The sequence below is a fragment of the Procambarus clarkii genome, chromosome 61, assembly GCF_040958095.1.
Source record: "Procambarus clarkii isolate CNS0578487 chromosome 61, FALCON_Pclarkii_2.0, whole genome shotgun sequence".
Lineage (NCBI taxonomy): Eukaryota > Metazoa > Arthropoda > Malacostraca > Decapoda > Cambaridae > Procambarus > Procambarus clarkii.
The window spans coordinates 13,537,149-13,555,746 of NC_091210.1; the positions used below are offsets into that span (position 1 = coordinate 13,537,149).

Consider the following 18,598-nt stretch of genomic DNA (forward strand, 5'->3'; position numbering starts at 1 on the left):
ACTTACACACTGAGGAATAATCAATAAACTTACACACTGAGGAATGATCAATAAACTTACACACTGGAGAATGATCAATAAACTTACACACTGAGGAATAATCAATAAACTTACACACTGGGGAATGATCAATAAAACCTTACACACTGGGGAATGATCAATAAAACATTACACACTGGAGAATGATCAATAAACTTACACACTGGGGAATGATCAATAAACTTACACACTGGGGAATGATCAATAAACTTACACACTGGGGAATGATCAATAAAACATTACACACTGGAGAATGATCAATAAAACCTTACACACTGGAGAATGATCAATAAACTTACACACTGAGGAATGATCAATAAACTTACACACTGAGGAATGATCAATAAACTTACACACTGAGGAATGATCAATAAAACATTACACACTGAGGAATGATCAATAAAACCTTACACACTGGAGAATGATCAATAAACTTACACACTGGAGAATGATCAATAAACTTACACACTGGAGAATGATCAATAAACTTACACACTGGAGAATGATCAATAAACTTACACACTGGAGAATGATCAATAAAACATTACACACTGAGGAATGATCAATAAAACCTTACACACTGGAGAATGATCAATAAACTTACACACTGGAGAATGATCAATAAAACATTACACACTGAGGAATGATCAATAAAACCTTACACACTGGAGAATGATCAATAAACTTACACACTGGAGAATGATCAATAAACTTACACACTGGAGAATGATCAATAAACTTACACACTGGGGAATGATCAATAAAACATTACACACTGGGGAATGATCAATAAAACATTACACACTGGGGAATGATCAATAAAACCTTACACACTGAGGAATGATCAATAAACTTACACACTGGGGAATGATCAATAAAACCTTACACACTGGAGAATGATCAATAAACTTACACACTGAGGAATGATCAATAAACTTACACACTGGAGAATGATCAATAAAACATTACACACTGGAGAATGATCAATAAACTTACACACTGAGGAATGATCAATAAACTTACACACTGGAGAATGATCAATAAAACATTACACACTGAGGAATGATCAATAGCATTATCAGAAACCAGTTCACCGCCGCGACATATCAACAATAATTAATATTTACTGATAAATTCGCTTCAGTAAACTATATAACAAAATTTTATAACAATTCTTGATTGCTTCCTCACGTTCCTCACCTCTCATGAGGCTTCTACTCTCCTGTGACGACTCATACTCATGAAGAATGAGTAGCATGAGTAAGTATGAGTTCATATTAATGTACAGTTGAGATGTAAAGTGTTTGTTATTGTTATGGGGGCCTCGTAGCCTGGTGGATAGCGCGCAGGACTCGCAATTCTGTGGCGCGGGTTCGATTCCCGCACGAGGCAGAAACAAATGGGCAAAGTTTCTTTCACCCTGAATGCCCCTGTTACCTAGCAGTAAATAGGTACCTGGGTGTTAGTCAGCTGTCACGGGCTGCTTCCTGGGGGTGGAGGCCTGGTCGAGGACCGGGCCGCGGGGACACTAAAGCCCCGAAATCATCTCAAGATAACCTCAAGATGGTGGTAAAAGGTGTGTACAAGTCTATTGTTTGTCAAGGATGTGGAGTTCCTGTTCTGATGTTTGGGTGAGTATTGTTTACTGTGTGTTAATATGTTCTCGCAAGAGTAGGTGAGTAGGTGAATATGTGGGTATGTATGTGACTTTGTGTGTGTGTGGATATGTGAGTGTGTATGTGAATGTGTGTGAATTTTCGAGTGTTTGAGTAGGTGAATATGTGAGTGTGTGTGAGTAGGTGGATATGTGAGTGTGTGTGAGTAGGTGAATATGTGAGTGTGTATGAGTAGGTGAATATGTGAGTGTGTGTGAGTAGGTGAATATGTGAGTGTGTGTGAGTAGGTGAATATGTGAGTGTGTGTGAGTAGGTGAATGTGTGAGTGTGTGTGAGTAGGTGAATATGTGAGTGTGTGTGAGTAGGTGAATGTGTGAGTGTGTGTGAGTAGGTGAATATGTGAGTGTGTGTGAGTAGGAGAATATGTGAGTGTGTGTGAGTAGGTGAATATGTGAGTGTGTGTGAGTAGGAGAATATGTGAGTGTGTGTGAGTAGGAGAATATGTGAGTGTGTGTGAGTAGGTGAATATGTGAGTGTGTGTGAGTAGGTGAATATGTGAGTGTGTTTGAGTAGGAGAATATGTGAGTATATGTAAATATGTAGCAGGAGAATGGGGGTCATGGGGCTCGAGGGGGGAGAGTAGGAGGGATCTGACAAGAGAGGCGCCAGTCTATCACCGACCGCGGTGACGTGAGGAAGGTGTCTCCTTGTGCTCCTGGCGACGCGTTCTCCTTCCTCTTAGTCGACCTTCGTTGTCGACTCCATGTTCTCCCAGCCCTTCCTCCTCCTCCTGGTGGCCTCCTCGCCGCTCTTCACAGGTAAAAACACCATCTGAGAAACCTTGATCCAAGTCATTACAGCGTAGACCCAAATCAGGACCAAGAGTGACATGTTTTCAGTTTCTTGACATGTCTGAGATGTTCCTGTCACCTGCAGACGTACGCATATTTATTAATCCGTAAGATTAGTATGGTGTAGGATCTTGTAGGTGTCTTGGGACAAGATATCTTGGCCTTTATGTCTTGAGATCTTGCGTCATCACGGGAAGGTTATGTGGTAAGGTTAGGTCGTGTCCACCTACCTTCTTGTAGCCACATTCTTGCTCTTAACGTTCGTCTATGTGTGTTATCTTGACACCTTGGCGTAATCAAATCAAATCTAATGTTTATTCAGGTCAAAGTACATACGAGATGAGTTACACGCATAATGTTGGATGATTTAGGGTCATATAATGTTCTGAGGGGTCAAGTAGGATATAAAGGCTTGGAAACTTGTAAGTTATCAAGTCTCCCGTCTTATTCACTTCTGTCTACCTTAGCCTGGTTGAAGGGTTCATTACATCCTACTCCAGAAACTGGTCTTTGACAATCCGAGCGGACAGCACGCTGGACTTGTGATCCTGTGGTCCCGGGTTCAATCCCAGGCGCCGGCGAGAAACAAAGGGCAAAAGTTTCTTTCACTCTATGCCCCTGTTACCTAGCAGTAAAATAGGTACCTGGGTGTTAGTCAGCTGTCACGGGCTGCTTCCTGGGGGTGGAGGCCTGGTCGAGGACCGGGCCGCGGGGACACTAAAGCCCCAAAATCATCTCAAGATAACTCAAATTCAATAGGGAAGGAGGAATTAAGAATTAATTAAACCATATTCCTCAGCCTGTGAATGCCTGCCTCCAGTCCTTTCTCAACCAATGACTCTTCCCTCGCTCACCTATTATTGGGTTTTTAAATCGTGTATTTTTGGCTGTAAATGGAATTCTATTCTGCTGTGGTGCACGGCATGTTTGGGGTCGTGAGCGGCGTTGGTGGGGATTTAAGCCAGTTTTTGTGGGAACAGCTTGGGCTGGCCCGCATGGCTGCCACGCTGCCCAGTCATGATGTAAACAGTATCCCAGTGTACCTCCTAGTACTCTACCTTACACAATACTCTCTTGCACCTCCTAGTACTCTACCTTACACAACACTCTCCTGCACCTCCTAGTACTCTGCCTTACACACTACTCTCCTGCACCTCCTAGTACTCTACCTTACACAACACTCTCCTGCACCACCTAGTACTCTGCCTTACACACTACTCTCCTGCACCTCCTAGTACTCTACCTTACACACTACTCTCCTGCACCTCCTAGTACTCTACCTTACACACTACTCTCCTGCACCACCTAGTACTCTACCTTACACACTACTCTCCTGCACCACCTAGTACTCTACCTTACACACTACTCTCCTGCACCACCTAGTACTCTGCCTTACACACTACTCTCCTGCACCTCCTAGTACTCTACCTTACACACTACTCTCCTGCACCTCCTAGTACTCTACCTTACACACTACTCTCCTGCACCACCTAGTACTCTACCTTACACACTACTCTCCTGCACCACCTAGTACTCTACCTTACACAACACTCTCCTGCACCACCTAGTACTCTACCTTACACAACACTCTCCTGCACCTCCTAGTACTCTGCCTTACACACTACTCTCCTGCACCTCCTAGTACTCTACCTTACACAACACTCTCCTGCACCACCTAGTACTCTGCCTTACACACTACTCTCCTGCACCACCTAGTACTCTACCTTACACACTACTCTCCTGCACCTCCTAGTACTCTACCTTACACACTACTCTCCTGCACCTCCTAGTACTCTACCTTACACAACACTCTCCTGCACCACCTAGTACTCTGCCTTACACACTACTCTCCTGCACCTCCTAGTACTCTACCTTACACACTACTCTCCTGCACCTCCTAGTACTCTACCTTACACAACACTCTCCTGCACCTCCTAGTACTCTGCCTTACACACTACTCTCCTGCACCTCCTAGTACTCTACCTTACACAACACTCTCCTGCACCACCTAGTACTCTACCTTACACAACACTCTCCTGCACCTCCTAGTACTCTACCTTACACAACACTCTCCTGCACCACCTAGTACTCTACCTTACACAACACTCTCCTGCACCTCCTAGTACTCTACCTTACACACTACTCTCCTGCACCACCTAGTACTCTACCTTACACACTACTCTCCTGCACCTCCTAGTACTCTACCTTACACACTACTCTCCTGCACCACCTAGTACTCTACCTTACACACTACTCTCCTGCACCTCCTAGTACTCTACCTTACACACTACTCTCCTGCACCTCCTAGTACTCTACCTTACACAACACTCTCCTGCACCTCCTAGTACTCTACCTTACACACTACTCTCCTGTACCTCCTAGTACTCTACCTTACACAACACTCTCCTGCACCACCTAGTACTCTACCTTACACACTACTCTCCTGCACCACCTAGTACTCTACCTTACACACTACTCTCCTGCACCTCCTAGTACTCTACCTTACACAACACTCTCCTGCACCTCCTAGTACTCTACCTTACACACTACTCTCCTGTACCTCCTAGTACTCTACCTTACACACTACTCTCCTGCACCTCCTAGTACTCTACCTTACACAACACTCTCCTGCACCTCCTAGTACTCTACCTTACACAACACTCTCCTGCACCACCTAGTACTCTACCTTACACACTACTCTCCTGCACCTCCTAGTACTCTACCTTACACAACACTCTCCTGCACCTCCTAGTACTCTACCTTACACAACACTCTCCTGCACCACCTAGTACTCTACCTTACACACTACTCTCCTGCACCTCCTAGTACTCTACCTTACACAACACTCTCCTGCACCTCCTAGTACTCTACCTTACACAACACTCTCCTGCACCACCTAGTACTCTACCTTACACACTACTCTCCTGCACCACCTAGTACTCTACCTTACACAACACTCTCCTGCACCACCTAGTACTCTACCTTACACACTACTCTCCTGCACCACCTAGTACTCTACCTTACACACTACTCTCCTGTACCTCCTAGTACTCTACCTTACACACTACTCTCCTGCACCTCCTAGTACTCTACCTTACACAACACTCTCCTGCACCACCTAGTACTCTACCTTACACACTACTCTCCTGCACCTCCTAGTACTCTGCCTTACACACTACTCTCCTGCACCACCTAGTACTCTACCTTACACACTACTCTCCTGCACCACCTAGTACTCTACCTTACACAACACTCTCCTGCACCTCCTAGTACTCTACCTTACACAACACTCTCCTGCACCTCCTAGTACTCTACCTTACACAACACTCTCCTGCACCTCCTAGTACTCTACCTTACACAACACTCTCCTGCACCTCCTAGTACTCTACCTTACACAACACTCTCCTGCACCTCCTAGTACTCTACCTTACACAACACTCTCCTGCACCTGCTAGTACTCTACCTTACACAACACTCTCCTGCACCTCCTAGTACTCTACCTTACACAACACTCTCCTGCACCTGCTAGTACTCTACCTTACACAACACTCTCCTGCACCTGCTAGTACTCTACCTTACACAACACTCTCCTGCACCTCCTAGTACTCTACCTTACACAACACTCTCCTGCACCTGCTAGTACTCTACCTTACACAACACTCTCCTGCACCTGCTAGTACTCTACCTTACACAACACTCTCCTGCACCTCCTAGTACTCTACCTTACACAACACTCTCCTGCACCTGCTAGTACTCTACCTTACACAACACTCTCCTGCACCTCCTAGTACTCTACCTTACACAACACTCTCCTGCACCTCCTAGTACTCTACCTTACACAACACTCTCCTGCACCTCCTAGTACTCTACCTTACACAACACTCTCCTGCACCTCCTAGTACTCTACCTTACACAACACTCTCCTGCACCTCCTAGTACTCTACCTTACACACTACTCTCCTGCACCACCTAGTACTCTACCTTACACAACACTCTCCTGCACCTCCTAGTACTCTACCTTACACAACACTCTCCTGCACCTCCTAGTACTCTACCTTACACAACACTCTCCAGCACGTCGCGATGACGTATTATAATCAAATTACTAATATTATTGTACAATACAGTCACATTAACGTGATGGATTAATGAGATTATCAGGCGCCATGAGTTAGGTACTCCCAGGTGCCTATTTACTGCTAGGTGAACAGGCGCATCAGGGGGAAAGAAACTATTTCCGCCATCGCCGGGGATCGATCCCCGGACCCTAGGATTACGAATCCCGAGCGCTGTTCACTCAGTCACTATTGTGTATACGAGTAGTTCGTAAAAACTTGACTTGGTATTCGTGAAGCCTAGTGAAGCAGCCATAGGTAATACCAAGCCGTTGATTCAAGATTCAGTTATGCTTGTTGATGTAAGATTCATATTATGTCTGTTGATGCAAGATTATGCCTATTCACTTGCATAAGATTCTACCAGGCTTCTTATTTAGGCTAAGATTCTACCAGGCTAAAGACATACGCGAAGACTTTTCCAGGTTACTGACAGACATAGATTCTACCAGACTACTGACTGACACAGTCTGAGAACGTACCTGACAACTGATGTAAAATATGGTATATGGCCACTAATGAGATGCCACGAGGCAACTGACGTAAGATAACAGAATGAGAGGTGACTGCAGGAACGGTCACAGAGCGTGCTCACAGCAAGACATTAACCCCTTGGCTGCGGTCACACACGCACACAGGACCGCAGCGGAACAAAGTGTCTTGGGTTTTTACCCCAATCGTGTTAGGTGGAGATAGATGTAGCCGTGACAGATGATAGGGAAGGATTCAAGTCGCAAAAGCGTTTGTCAACGGATTTTCAAATCTGCCTAACCTCACCCAATCTGTGGAGATTGATGTGGCCGTGACAGATGATAGGGAAGGATTCAGGTCGCAAAAGCGTTCGTCAACGGATTTTCAAATCTGCCTAACCTCACCCAATCTGTGGAGATTGATGTGGCCGTGACAGGTGATAGGGAAGGATTCAGGTCGCAAAAGCGTTCGTCAACGGATTTTCAAATGTCTAACCTCACCCAATCTAACCTAACTAAACCTAGCCCAAATAAATCTAAAAACAGCCTAATCAGAGCTAATACCTCCTGACATAATATATTAGATTTTAACAAATGGAAAACGGAATTTTCCGTAAATCGTACATTTGAAGATTGAAACGTTGAATCCTCTAATGTACACTTGAACTGAACCTAGCAAAGGAGGCTTCTGAGAGGCGTCGGACTTTGTCTTATGTGTTTGTATTCCACTTTTAAATTGCTCGTGTGTTTGTATCATGTTATATGATTACCACGAGTGTAATAATAAACAAGCGGGTGTTTGTGCTAGGCTAGTTTGTATGTACTCTCCCCAGGTCGATTGTATGTGTTTACGTCAGCTCCCTGTGTCCCCATCTTCCCATCATGCTTGGTTGAGTGTTGTGATTGTTTCCACGTTTTCTATGTTTACATTTTAAGATGTTTACTTAGCTTTCACACGTGTAAGTTTTTATATTGTGTGACATCTCGTATACTAATTCTTTCTTAGCTACATGTGTGTGTACTCACCTAGTTGTGCTTGCGGGGGTTGAGCTCTGGCTCTTTGGTCCCGCCTCTCAACTGTCAATCAACTGGTGTACAGATTCCTGAGCCTACTGGGCTCTATCATATCTACATTTGAAACTGTGTGTGTGTGTGTGTGTTTATTCTATTTCGCTGCATAGTGGACAATATACAAAATTATACATATTTATTAGTCCTAAACACATTCTCTCATTCCAGCAGATCTTGTGTTGCTACGTGTGGAAATATTATGATAAAAGCCCAATCAGTTCGCATAAGACACATGACATCAGAACCAAAATGAATTCAGGGGGTTCTAATAATGGCCTAGAGGCTGCCTCTTACCCCCCTAACCTATCCCCCTCCTCCTCTACCCTCTCCTCCCCCCTATCCAGGCACAAAAACCAGTCACTCTATCTACCTATCCATCAACTTCACCCCATTGCTTACTCAGGTAAAAGGGAATATGAGTCATTTAATTAAGGCAGTTAATTAAGACCAGCAGATTGAATGGCCTGCGAGTGATGGTTCAATCGTTGAAGATGAAGGGATGATAATTAGGGATTCAATCATCCTTGCTTCTGGATACATTATGCACTTTATACTGAAGTAAATCATTCATCCCTCTTCGGTGTTTAAAAATATATGCTGCTTCATGAGAAATATTTTGGAATATTTTCATATTTTTCATAAAATATAATGACAAACAGATTGGTCACACACTAGACGAGACAAACATCAGAGGAGATATGATCACAACGTGTAAGATACTGAAGAGGACTTGATGGATAGGCTCACTCAATTCTGTATACTGGGAAAAGAATGAGAAGACATAGCATGTGGTAGGAAACATAAATAATCCACACATAATAAAGTACTCATTTGTAGTCACAGTAGTTAACACACACACACAGAAGAGTTAGGGGGGACATGATCACCACATTCAAGATTCTGAAAGGAATCGACAGGGTTGATAAAGACAGGCTACTTAACACAAGGGGAACACGCACAAGGGAACACAGGTGGAAACTGAGTGCCTAAATGAGCCACAGAGATATTAGAAAGAACTTTTTTAGTGTCAGAGTGGTTGACAAATGGAATGCATTAGGGGGTGATGTGGTGGAGGCAGACTCCATACACAGTTTCAAATGTAGATATGATAGAGCCCAGTAGGCTCAGGAACTTGTACACCTGTTGATTGACGGTTGAGAGGCGGGACCAAAGAGCCAGAGCTCAACCCCCGCAAGCACATCTAGGTGAGTACACACAGGGGGATGGGAGGTGGAGGAGACGCCAGCCACAACAGGACTGGTGATCAATAGAACATGCTACCTCGAAATCACTTCGTGATGGAGGCTGTGATGGAGGTGGTGGCGGAGGGAGGGCAAGACGCCCCCCTCCCAACCTTAAGTCTCCCCCCCCCCTGCCCCCTCTCCCCCTCTCCCCCCTTGCCCTCTCCCCCCCCCAGGACCCACTCTTCAAGTTCCAGTGGTGAAAACTGGTGACTTCTGACCTTAGCCGCGAGGGAGTGGAAGCCACGATAATTTATTATGTATGTATTTATGCATATACAAGAAGGTAAATGGGATTGTGAGGATACATAATATAGTCATTACAGTGTTGTAAAGCCACTAGTACGCGCAGCGTTTCCGGCAGATAATGATAATATCAACGATTGGCCACCGTGACATTTTCAGACCCAGTATAATCTCTGTGACCTTATTTGTCTCTGGTTCATTATAACCGGTTCTCGTTATAGCACGCCGTATTTTGACGTATTCTACACCTAAGGCCAAAATCATATATGCAAGAACACGGCAGCGACTCGCGAAATGGACATTATGTCCCGTTTTCTGTTGGTGGGTCTTCTTGTAGGTTAGGTTAGGGCACGTTAGTACGACTCTTTCTTGCCGTTGGGAATGTTCGCGAGAACGGGTTGTATAGGTGTATGGGTTGTTGAAGCCACGTGATGTGATCTGACCTATTGCCTTGCCCTCGTCGCAACCAGTGACCTCGGTTGACCCCGTCTGGTGACCTGTGTTGACCCCGTCTGGTGACATTATCGTGGTCACGTGACCCGGCGAAGGGACCCACCTGGTCACGTTACAGGAGACCAGGGACGCACGTGGTCCAAACGTGAAGACAACATTCAAACGAAAATGACGTTGTTAGTGATAATTTCGGAGAAAAAGTACAATTTCGTCATATTTGTAGAGAATGTTGGGAAGCCTGATCAACCAGGCTGTGACTCATACGTCAGGCTGCGAGCAGCCGCGTCCAACAGCCTGGTTGAACAGTCCAGCAACCAGGAGGCCTGGTCGACGACCGGGCCGCGGGGACGCTAAGCCCCGGAAGCACCTCAAGGTAACCTCAAGGAGACTATTACACTCCTGGTGAGACTACTCTTGATACTTGTGCATGAATGACTCAACCACCCCTAAAACTACTGTGCTACTTTGTGTGAGCAGTTAACAAGACTTACTTTCTTTTCTAAGCCAAACACATAATGTGAAGTCATTCTTGGTGTCACGCCTCGAAGATCTTCCCGGGGGGCAAGTGCTGTCTGGTAGGATACACTTCAGAGAACCTGGATTATTGTGTGGTTATGGACTGTTATATGTCGGCTTCCAGCACACACACACACACACACACACACACACACACACACACACACACACACACACACACACACACACACACACACACGTGTGTGTAAATTGAATGCATTAGGAAGTGATGTGATGGAGGCTGACTCCATACACAGTTTCAAATGTAGATACGATAGAGCCCAATAGGCTCAGGAACCTGTACACCTGTTGATTGACGGTTGAGAGGCGGGACCAAAGAGCCAGAGCTCAACCCCCGCAAGCACAACTAGGCGAGTACACACTACAAGGAACTGTAGCAGTAACAAGTTACTTGCACAAGAAGAAAAGCAAGAAGACAGGATACAGCAGGACAACTGAGTACAGACAGACAATCTAGCCACAAGATGGGAAACGATATCTATAACATTTCAAGATTATGCCAGAGTTATAATTCCTTGTGTGTCTGGTGGTTGGTATAGTGTTCAGGTGAGCACCTCGAGCTATTGTGCGTGGCGACGGTGACTAGCACAGTTACAGTGACATGAAGTCGACGTCTGGACGAGTCGCGAGGTGGTGGAGGCTCCCAGAGAGGTACAGCAAGCTACAGTGAGGAAGGCTCACAGTTATCACCTATACACCTAGGAATAGAGGCCAAAATGTTGTACATATCTATAATCCCCGTTGATAGAGGGACAGGAAGCCTGCGTTTAGACTTTTCACCCCCTCCCCTTTGGTCATCTGCTGACCTTGGCCAGGTGTAGCCACACTTGCTTGGACCCCAGTCAGCCAGGTGTAGCCACACCTGCTTCGTGAAGAGTCAGTCATTGTGAAATTGACTGAGACCCTCACTGAGAAGGGACGTGAGAAGTAGAGAAGAGAGAGAGAGCAGAGGAGAGAAGAGAGGAAGCAGAGGTGTAGGGGGATAGAGAGGCCAGAGATAGAAGATAGAGAACAGGGTAGAAGACACTCTATCCCCGTTCAATAGACTCAATGAACAATTTAGCTGGATACTAATTATCCAGCAATTTATATCTCACTGCAACCCGTTCTCGCAAATTCGTAAAGTCAATATTGACTTATTAACTACGTGCATAGGTGACATACTTAACATAATAGATACCCCTAAAAAGATTCATAGAAAACACCGACCTTACCTAACCTTGTTAGTATCTTAAGATAAGCATCTTATTGCTTCGTAATTACAATTATTACTTAACCTATACCTATTATAGGTTAGGTAATAATTGTAATTACGAAGCAATTAGATGCTTATCTTAACATACTAAGTAGGTTAGGTAAGGTCGGTGTTTTCTATGAATTTTTTTAAGGGTATCTATTATGTTAAGTATGTCACCTATGCACATATTTAATAAGTCAATATTGACTTATTAAATTTGCGAGAACGGGTTGCTCACTGATACAATTGTATTAAATAATAAATTCGTCAATTCCAGACATATATATATCACTCAGCGCCGAAGCTTTTGTCTATTAATACCAACAACAGAGTTCTGAGTAAACACTTCATTAAAACAAAAGCCGTACAAATGTGGCTTTTGTTTTGTCTAGGAAATTTATCGCTGTTTATGACAGCTGGAATTAATGTGGGGTGTTTCCTGCTTATAATATGTTTACTAACACGACTGTTACAGCGGTACATGCAGGGTACAGTGTACTGGTACATGCAGGGTATAGTGTACTGGTACATGCAGGGTATAGTGTACTGGTACATGCAGGGTATAGTGTACTGGTACATGCAGGGTACAGTGTACTGGTACATGCAGGGTACAGTGTACTGGTACATGCAGGGTACAGTGTACTGGTACATGCAGGGTATAGTGTACTGGTACATGCAGGGTACAGTGTACTGGGTGGTGGTACATCCAGGGTACAGTGTATTAGATGGTACACGGTACATTGTAGTGGCAACTGATGTTTCGTTGCTAACAGCCTCAAGGTATAACACATTAGTTAAATGAGTAGCGTAAAGGTTAGGCGGCCTGTAGTGGTGTAGGCCCTTGAGTAAGGTCAGGCGGCCTGTAGTGGTGTAGACCCATGAGTAAGGTCAGGCGGCCTGTAGTGGTGTAGACCCATGAGTAAGGTCAGGCGACCTGTAGTGGTGTAGACCCATGAGTAAGGTCAGGCGGCCTGTAGTGGTGTAGACCCATGAGTAAGGTCAGGCGGCCTGTAGTGGTGTAGACCCATGAGTAAGGTCAGGCGGCCTGTAGTGGTGTAGACCCATGAGTAAGGTCAGGCGGCCTGTAGTGGTCTACTGGCGTGAGCAAGGTCAAGCAGGTTATATCGGTTCAACCTGTTTAACCTGTACGCGGTGAGGTGGTGGTGGTGGTGACGTGTGAGGCTATCATGTTATCGATCCCTGACTGGTGGAGCAGCAGTAGCCTAGCGCTGTCCTGGACACAATACCTCGTCCTCTACACCTTTCCTCTTCTACCTGTGTCCACCTTTCCTCACCTGTGTCTCCACCTTTCCTTACCTGTGTCTGCACCTTTCCTCACCTGTGTCTCCACCTTTCCTCACCTGTGTCTGCACCTTTCCTCACCTGTGTCTCCACCTTTCCTTACCTGTGTCTGCACCTTTCCTTACCTGTGTCTCCATCTTTCCTTACCTGTGTCTCCATCTTTCCTTACCTGTGTCTCCACCTTTCCTTACCTGTGTCTCCACCTTTCCTTACCTGTGTCTCCACCTTTCCTTACCTGTGTCTGCACCTTTCCTTACCTGTGTCTGCACCTTTCCTTACCTGTGTCTCTACCTTTCCTTACCTGTGTCTGCACCTTTCCTTACCTGTGTCTCTACCTTTCCTTACCTGTGTCTGCACCTTTCCTTACCTGTGTCTCCACCTTTCCTTACCTGTGTCTGCACCTTTCCTTACCTGTGTCTCTACCTTTCCTTACCTGTGTCTGCACCTTTCCTTACCTGTGTCTCCACCTTTCCTTACCTGTGTCTCTACCTTTCCTTACCTGTGTCTGCACCTTTCCTCACCTGTGTCTCCACCTTTCCTTACCTGTGTCTCTACCTTTACTCACCTGTGTCTCCACCTTTCCTTACCTGTGTCTCCACCTTTCCTCACCTGTATCTCCACCTTTCCTTACCTGTGTCTCCACCTTTCCTTACCTGTGTCTGCACATTTCCTTACCTGTGTCTCCACCTTTCCTCACCTGTATCTCCACCTTTCCTTACCTGTGTCTCCACCTTTCCTCACCTGTGTCTCCACCTTTCCTCACCTGTGTCTCCACCTTTCCTCACCTGTGTCTCCACCTTTCCTCACCTGTGTCTCCACCTTTCCTCACCTGTGTCTCCACCTTTCCTCACCTGTGTCCACGAGGACTGAGCTCCGGCTCTTGGGCCTCGCCTTAAATCTGGCAATTTTGTGGATTGAAAATGAAATAATGATTGAAAATCAATTGAGATTCTTCCCAAGCACTTCTGGCACCATCTTGAGGTTATCTTGAGATGATTTCGGGGCTTTAGTGTCCCCGCGGCCCGGTCCTCGACCAGGCCTCCACCCCCAGGAAGCAGCCCGCGACAGCTGACTAACACCCAGGTACCTATTTTACTGCTAGGTAACAGGGGCATAGGGTGAAAGAAACTGCTCATTGTTTCTCGCCGGCGCCTGGGATCGAACCCGGGACCACAGGATCACAAGTCCAGCGTGCTGTCCGCTCGGCCAACCGGCTCCCAAACCATACATAGACTTTATAAATACATAGACTTACAAATTAACAAAAGACTGGGCGATGCAGATTAATAAAAAGACAAATGTAGGGGTTAAAACCTAAAAAATATATTACCGTATATTAGCTAATCAGCCCAGAAACTACCCAATCTGATTGTCCAAAAGATCTTTGAGTTATAATTAGTAGGTAACGTAATAAATTTATAAAAATGGTTAAAATTAAATTATTCAGATTTATTAAATCAATCAAATCAAACCAAATGTATTAAAAAAATGGTAGTACATTTATAACTAGAAGCATCAGAAATAAGACCCTTGTTAGGTCCTATTTAGATAGGTCACAGTTTGGTCACCGTACTGTGAAACGGACGGACTCTCTACAAAGTGTGCACAGTAACAGTAAATCCTATTTACAGTAACAGTAAATCCTATTTACAGTAACAGTAAATCCTATTTACAGTAACAGTAAATCCTATTTACAGTAACAGTAAATCCTATTTACAGTAACACTAAATCCCATTTACAGTAACAGTAAATCCTATAACAGCCTATGCTGTAATGCCGAAGCTAAAGCCGGAGCCACAAATGCCTGAACACTCCTGCGGTACAAAATCCACCTGGATAAAATCATTGGGACAAATCGGGGGGGACTTTTGACAAGCCACCGGCTTCCTGTCCTCATTTAAGCCACTAGAGAGATAGTGGCCCCTCAGGCAAATTCAGGTAAATTCCGAGCGTCCTTTATAAAGATATACTAACCGACCCGTAATTAACATTATCAAGAATGACAAAGAGGGGAGACATAATTGAGACATACAAAGTGACGAACGGCTATAACAAGGTGGTATTAATTGGCTGCTAAATATATCACAGCAAACTAGAACACGACAGAATTGAAGTGGGTAAATCCAGGCTTGGAAATAGGGTTGCAAAACGCCCCAAACGCTTTGCGTAATAGTGACTTTAGGCATTGTATGTACTAGCTCTATCTATAAATCTATCAACTTTTATATCTTACCTTGTATGTATGTACTTAATAAGTATTTGTATTTGTAAAAGTGTGGAACACTCAATAGACAGTATGGGCGTTTAAAACCATACAGACTATATGGTGTTTAAACCATAGATTAGCTATAGATGGGTAGGATTGATTGGCCTTCATTATCCGGTTGATGGGTCGGATTGATTGTTTTACAGTCTCCGTGGTGCAGTGGTAAGACACTCGCCTGGCGTTCCGCGAGCGCTATGTCATGGGTTCGTATCCTGGCCGGGGAGGATTTACTGGGCGCAATTCCTTAACTGTAGCCTCTGTTTAACGCAATATTAAAATGTGTACTTGGTTGTAACAACGATTCTTCGCGACGGGGATCGTATTCCAGGGACCTGCCCGAAACGCTACGCGTACTAGTGGCTCTACAAGAATGTAACAACTCTTGTATATATCTCAAAAAAAAATGGATATAAAAAGCGAGCTGCCTCAAAATAGAACCTTTTGCAGGTTCCTCCGTCATAGAGTCAATAGTAATTCACTAATACAACACCGTTTGTTAAATTATTCCTTTATAAAAGTTGTAAGGCATATATTCCCTCATACCTCACTAACATGCCTCGCCTCCACCTCACTGGACCTCATTGACCTCCATCCTACCCCCTATTTGACCCATGTGTCACTAATCCTGCTTGTTGTTGTTAAACATTCAGCTACTGGCAACTAAGTTGCAAGTAGCACGGGCTATGGTGAGCCCGTAGTGGACTTACCTGGCACAGGAGTGGGGCAAGTAGCACGGGCTATGGTGAGCCCGTAGTGGACTTACCTGGCACAGGAGCGGGGCAAGTAGCACGGGCTATGGTGAGCCCGTAGTGGACTTACCTGGCACAGGAGCGGGACAAGTAGCACGGGCTATGGTGAGCCCGTAGTGGACTTACCTGGCACAGGAGCGGGGCAAGTAGCACGGGCTATGGTGAGCCCGTAGTGAACTTACCTGGCACAGGAGCGGGGCAAGTAGCACGGGCTATGGTGAGCCCGTAGTGGACTTACCTGGCACAGGAGCGGGGCAAGTAGCACGGGCTATGGTGAGCCCGTAGTGAACTTACCTGGCACAGGAGCGGGGCAAGTAGCACGGGCTATGGTGAGCCCGTAGTGGACTTACCTGGCACAGGAGCGGGGCAAGTAGCACGGGCTATGGTGAGCCCGTAATGGACTTACCAGGCACAGGAGCGGGGCAAGTAGCACGGGCTATGGTGAGCCCGTAGTGGACTTACCAGGCACAGGAGCGGGGCTGTAGCTGTTCTGTGTGAGTCCTGAGTTCTGACACTCCTAATCCTACAAATCTCTTGTTAGATAAAGGCGTCACAGGTCAGGTGTTAACTACAGATAAAGGCTACTCTGAAGAAATATTGGGGCCTTACCGTGAGACCCGACCCGCATCTTATCGCGGCCATCACGGAGGATATAATGAGAACAATGGAACTAGAGAAGGAGCAAGAAAGGATGGAGATAAAGGAGAAGAAAAGTGGGCCAGGAACCGAGAGAAGAAGGGAATAATGAGGTAGGGAGGGAGAATGGAGAGAAAAGAAGGTTGGGGGCAGGGAAAGAGGGAGATAGAGAAGGAAATGCGAGGGGAAAGAGTGAGGGAGGTGGGGCTGGTGGGAGAGGGGATGGGAGGGAGGGGACGTGGAACAGATCAATACACAAGCCAGGCAACAGCGTCCTTGTATTCCTCGCCCTATATTGTTGACACAAGTTGCACCATCTGGCACTCTTGTCTACACCACCTGGCACTCGTCTAGACCACCTGGCACTTGTCTAGACCACCTGGCACTTGTCTAGACCACCTGGCACTTGTCTACACCACCTGACACTTGTCTACACCACCTGGCACTTGTCTACACCACCTGACACTCGTCTAGACCACCTGGCACTTGTCTACACCACCTGGCACTTGTCTAGACCACCTGACACTCGTCTAGACCACCTGGCACTTGTCTACACCACCTGGCACTCGTCTAAACCACCTGGCACTCATCAAGACCACCTGGCATTAATAAATTCTTCGGACTTACTACCGTTCGAAAAGTGGAGAAATTGACGCCGACAGTGTTATATGAACGATGTCTTGGAGCAGAACTCAAGAGAGCATAACGATAAGGGTTAGAAATGATTTTATCACCCAAGATGACCTTAGTATGTGACCCGAAGCTTGCTTGCTGGGGCAGGAAGCGTGGGTCACCAATTGCAAGGCGGCCTATGAGAGGCGCTTATATCTTTATCGCGTCATAAAGACACTTTGTCTGCTAATTGGGACGGGGGGGGGGGGGGAGGGAGGCGCAGAGGTCAGATCTGAAACGGGAGCCCCAGAGCTGGTATTCAACCTCTTGTGTCTAATGAAAGTCATAATGCAACCATCTTCTCCTGTCTTGGTGATCCATAGTGACACACCTGCCTTGTCTCCCACACACACCTGCACTCCCAACACCACTACCAGTACCTACAACCACACCTCCACCCCCCTCCCCTCATCCCTACCTCTTATGAAGGTACCAAAAGCTAACGCCTTTAAAGCATATAGAGATATGAAAGGTGTGTTAATTTTACTGTAAGAATCATAATATTATTTGTATTGTGTCTCATTTACCCTTCCATCTGCACCGGATGGTAGAGCGACGGTCTTGCTACTTGCAGGTCCACGTTCAATCCCCCCCCGATCATCCAAGTGGTGTAACACTGTAAAAGTGTTTGGTTTAGTTTAATACATATATATAGTACATGAGTCACAGACAGGGATTTGAGAAAGGCGCCAGGTTGTCGGCCTGAGATCTCACACCTCAAAGCGTTAATGACCTCAAGTGTCCTGAGGTCAGATCATGCGAATTTCACCTTGCTTCTACTAATCTCTTAATTGGAGCCTGGTAGCCTTCAAACTTGCCGACGTTTAAGGAGTGGCTTGGTAGAGTGCCGGAGGCTATCTACTTGTGGGCGGAGTTAGCTACTAGGTTCCCCAATATATACTCGAATTGATAGCTCTCCGAGTATATATTGGGGGAACCTAGTAGCTAACTCCGCCCACAAGTAGATAGCCTCCGGCACTACCAAGCCACTCCTTAAACGTCGGCAAGTTTGAAGGCTACCAGGCTCCAATTAAGAGATTAGTAGAAGCAAGGTGAAATTCGCATGATCTGACCTCAGGACACTTGAGGTCATTAAC

General features: G+C 45.7%; 1 protein-coding gene across 1 annotated transcript in view; it reads left to right on the forward strand.

Moving 5' to 3' along the window:
* The first annotated feature begins 2,322 nt into the window (after positions 1–2,322).
* The window catches only part of LOC123774409 (uncharacterized), a 36,942-nt gene continuing 20,666 nt past the window's right edge, over positions 2,323–18,598 (forward strand). Inside the window, exon 1 of the mRNA XM_045768677.2 lies at positions 2,323–2,473. Coding sequence (XP_045624633.1) covers positions 2,419–2,473 — 55 coding nt within the window. The 5' untranslated portion in view covers positions 2,323–2,418. The remainder of the gene's footprint in view (positions 2,474–18,598) is intronic.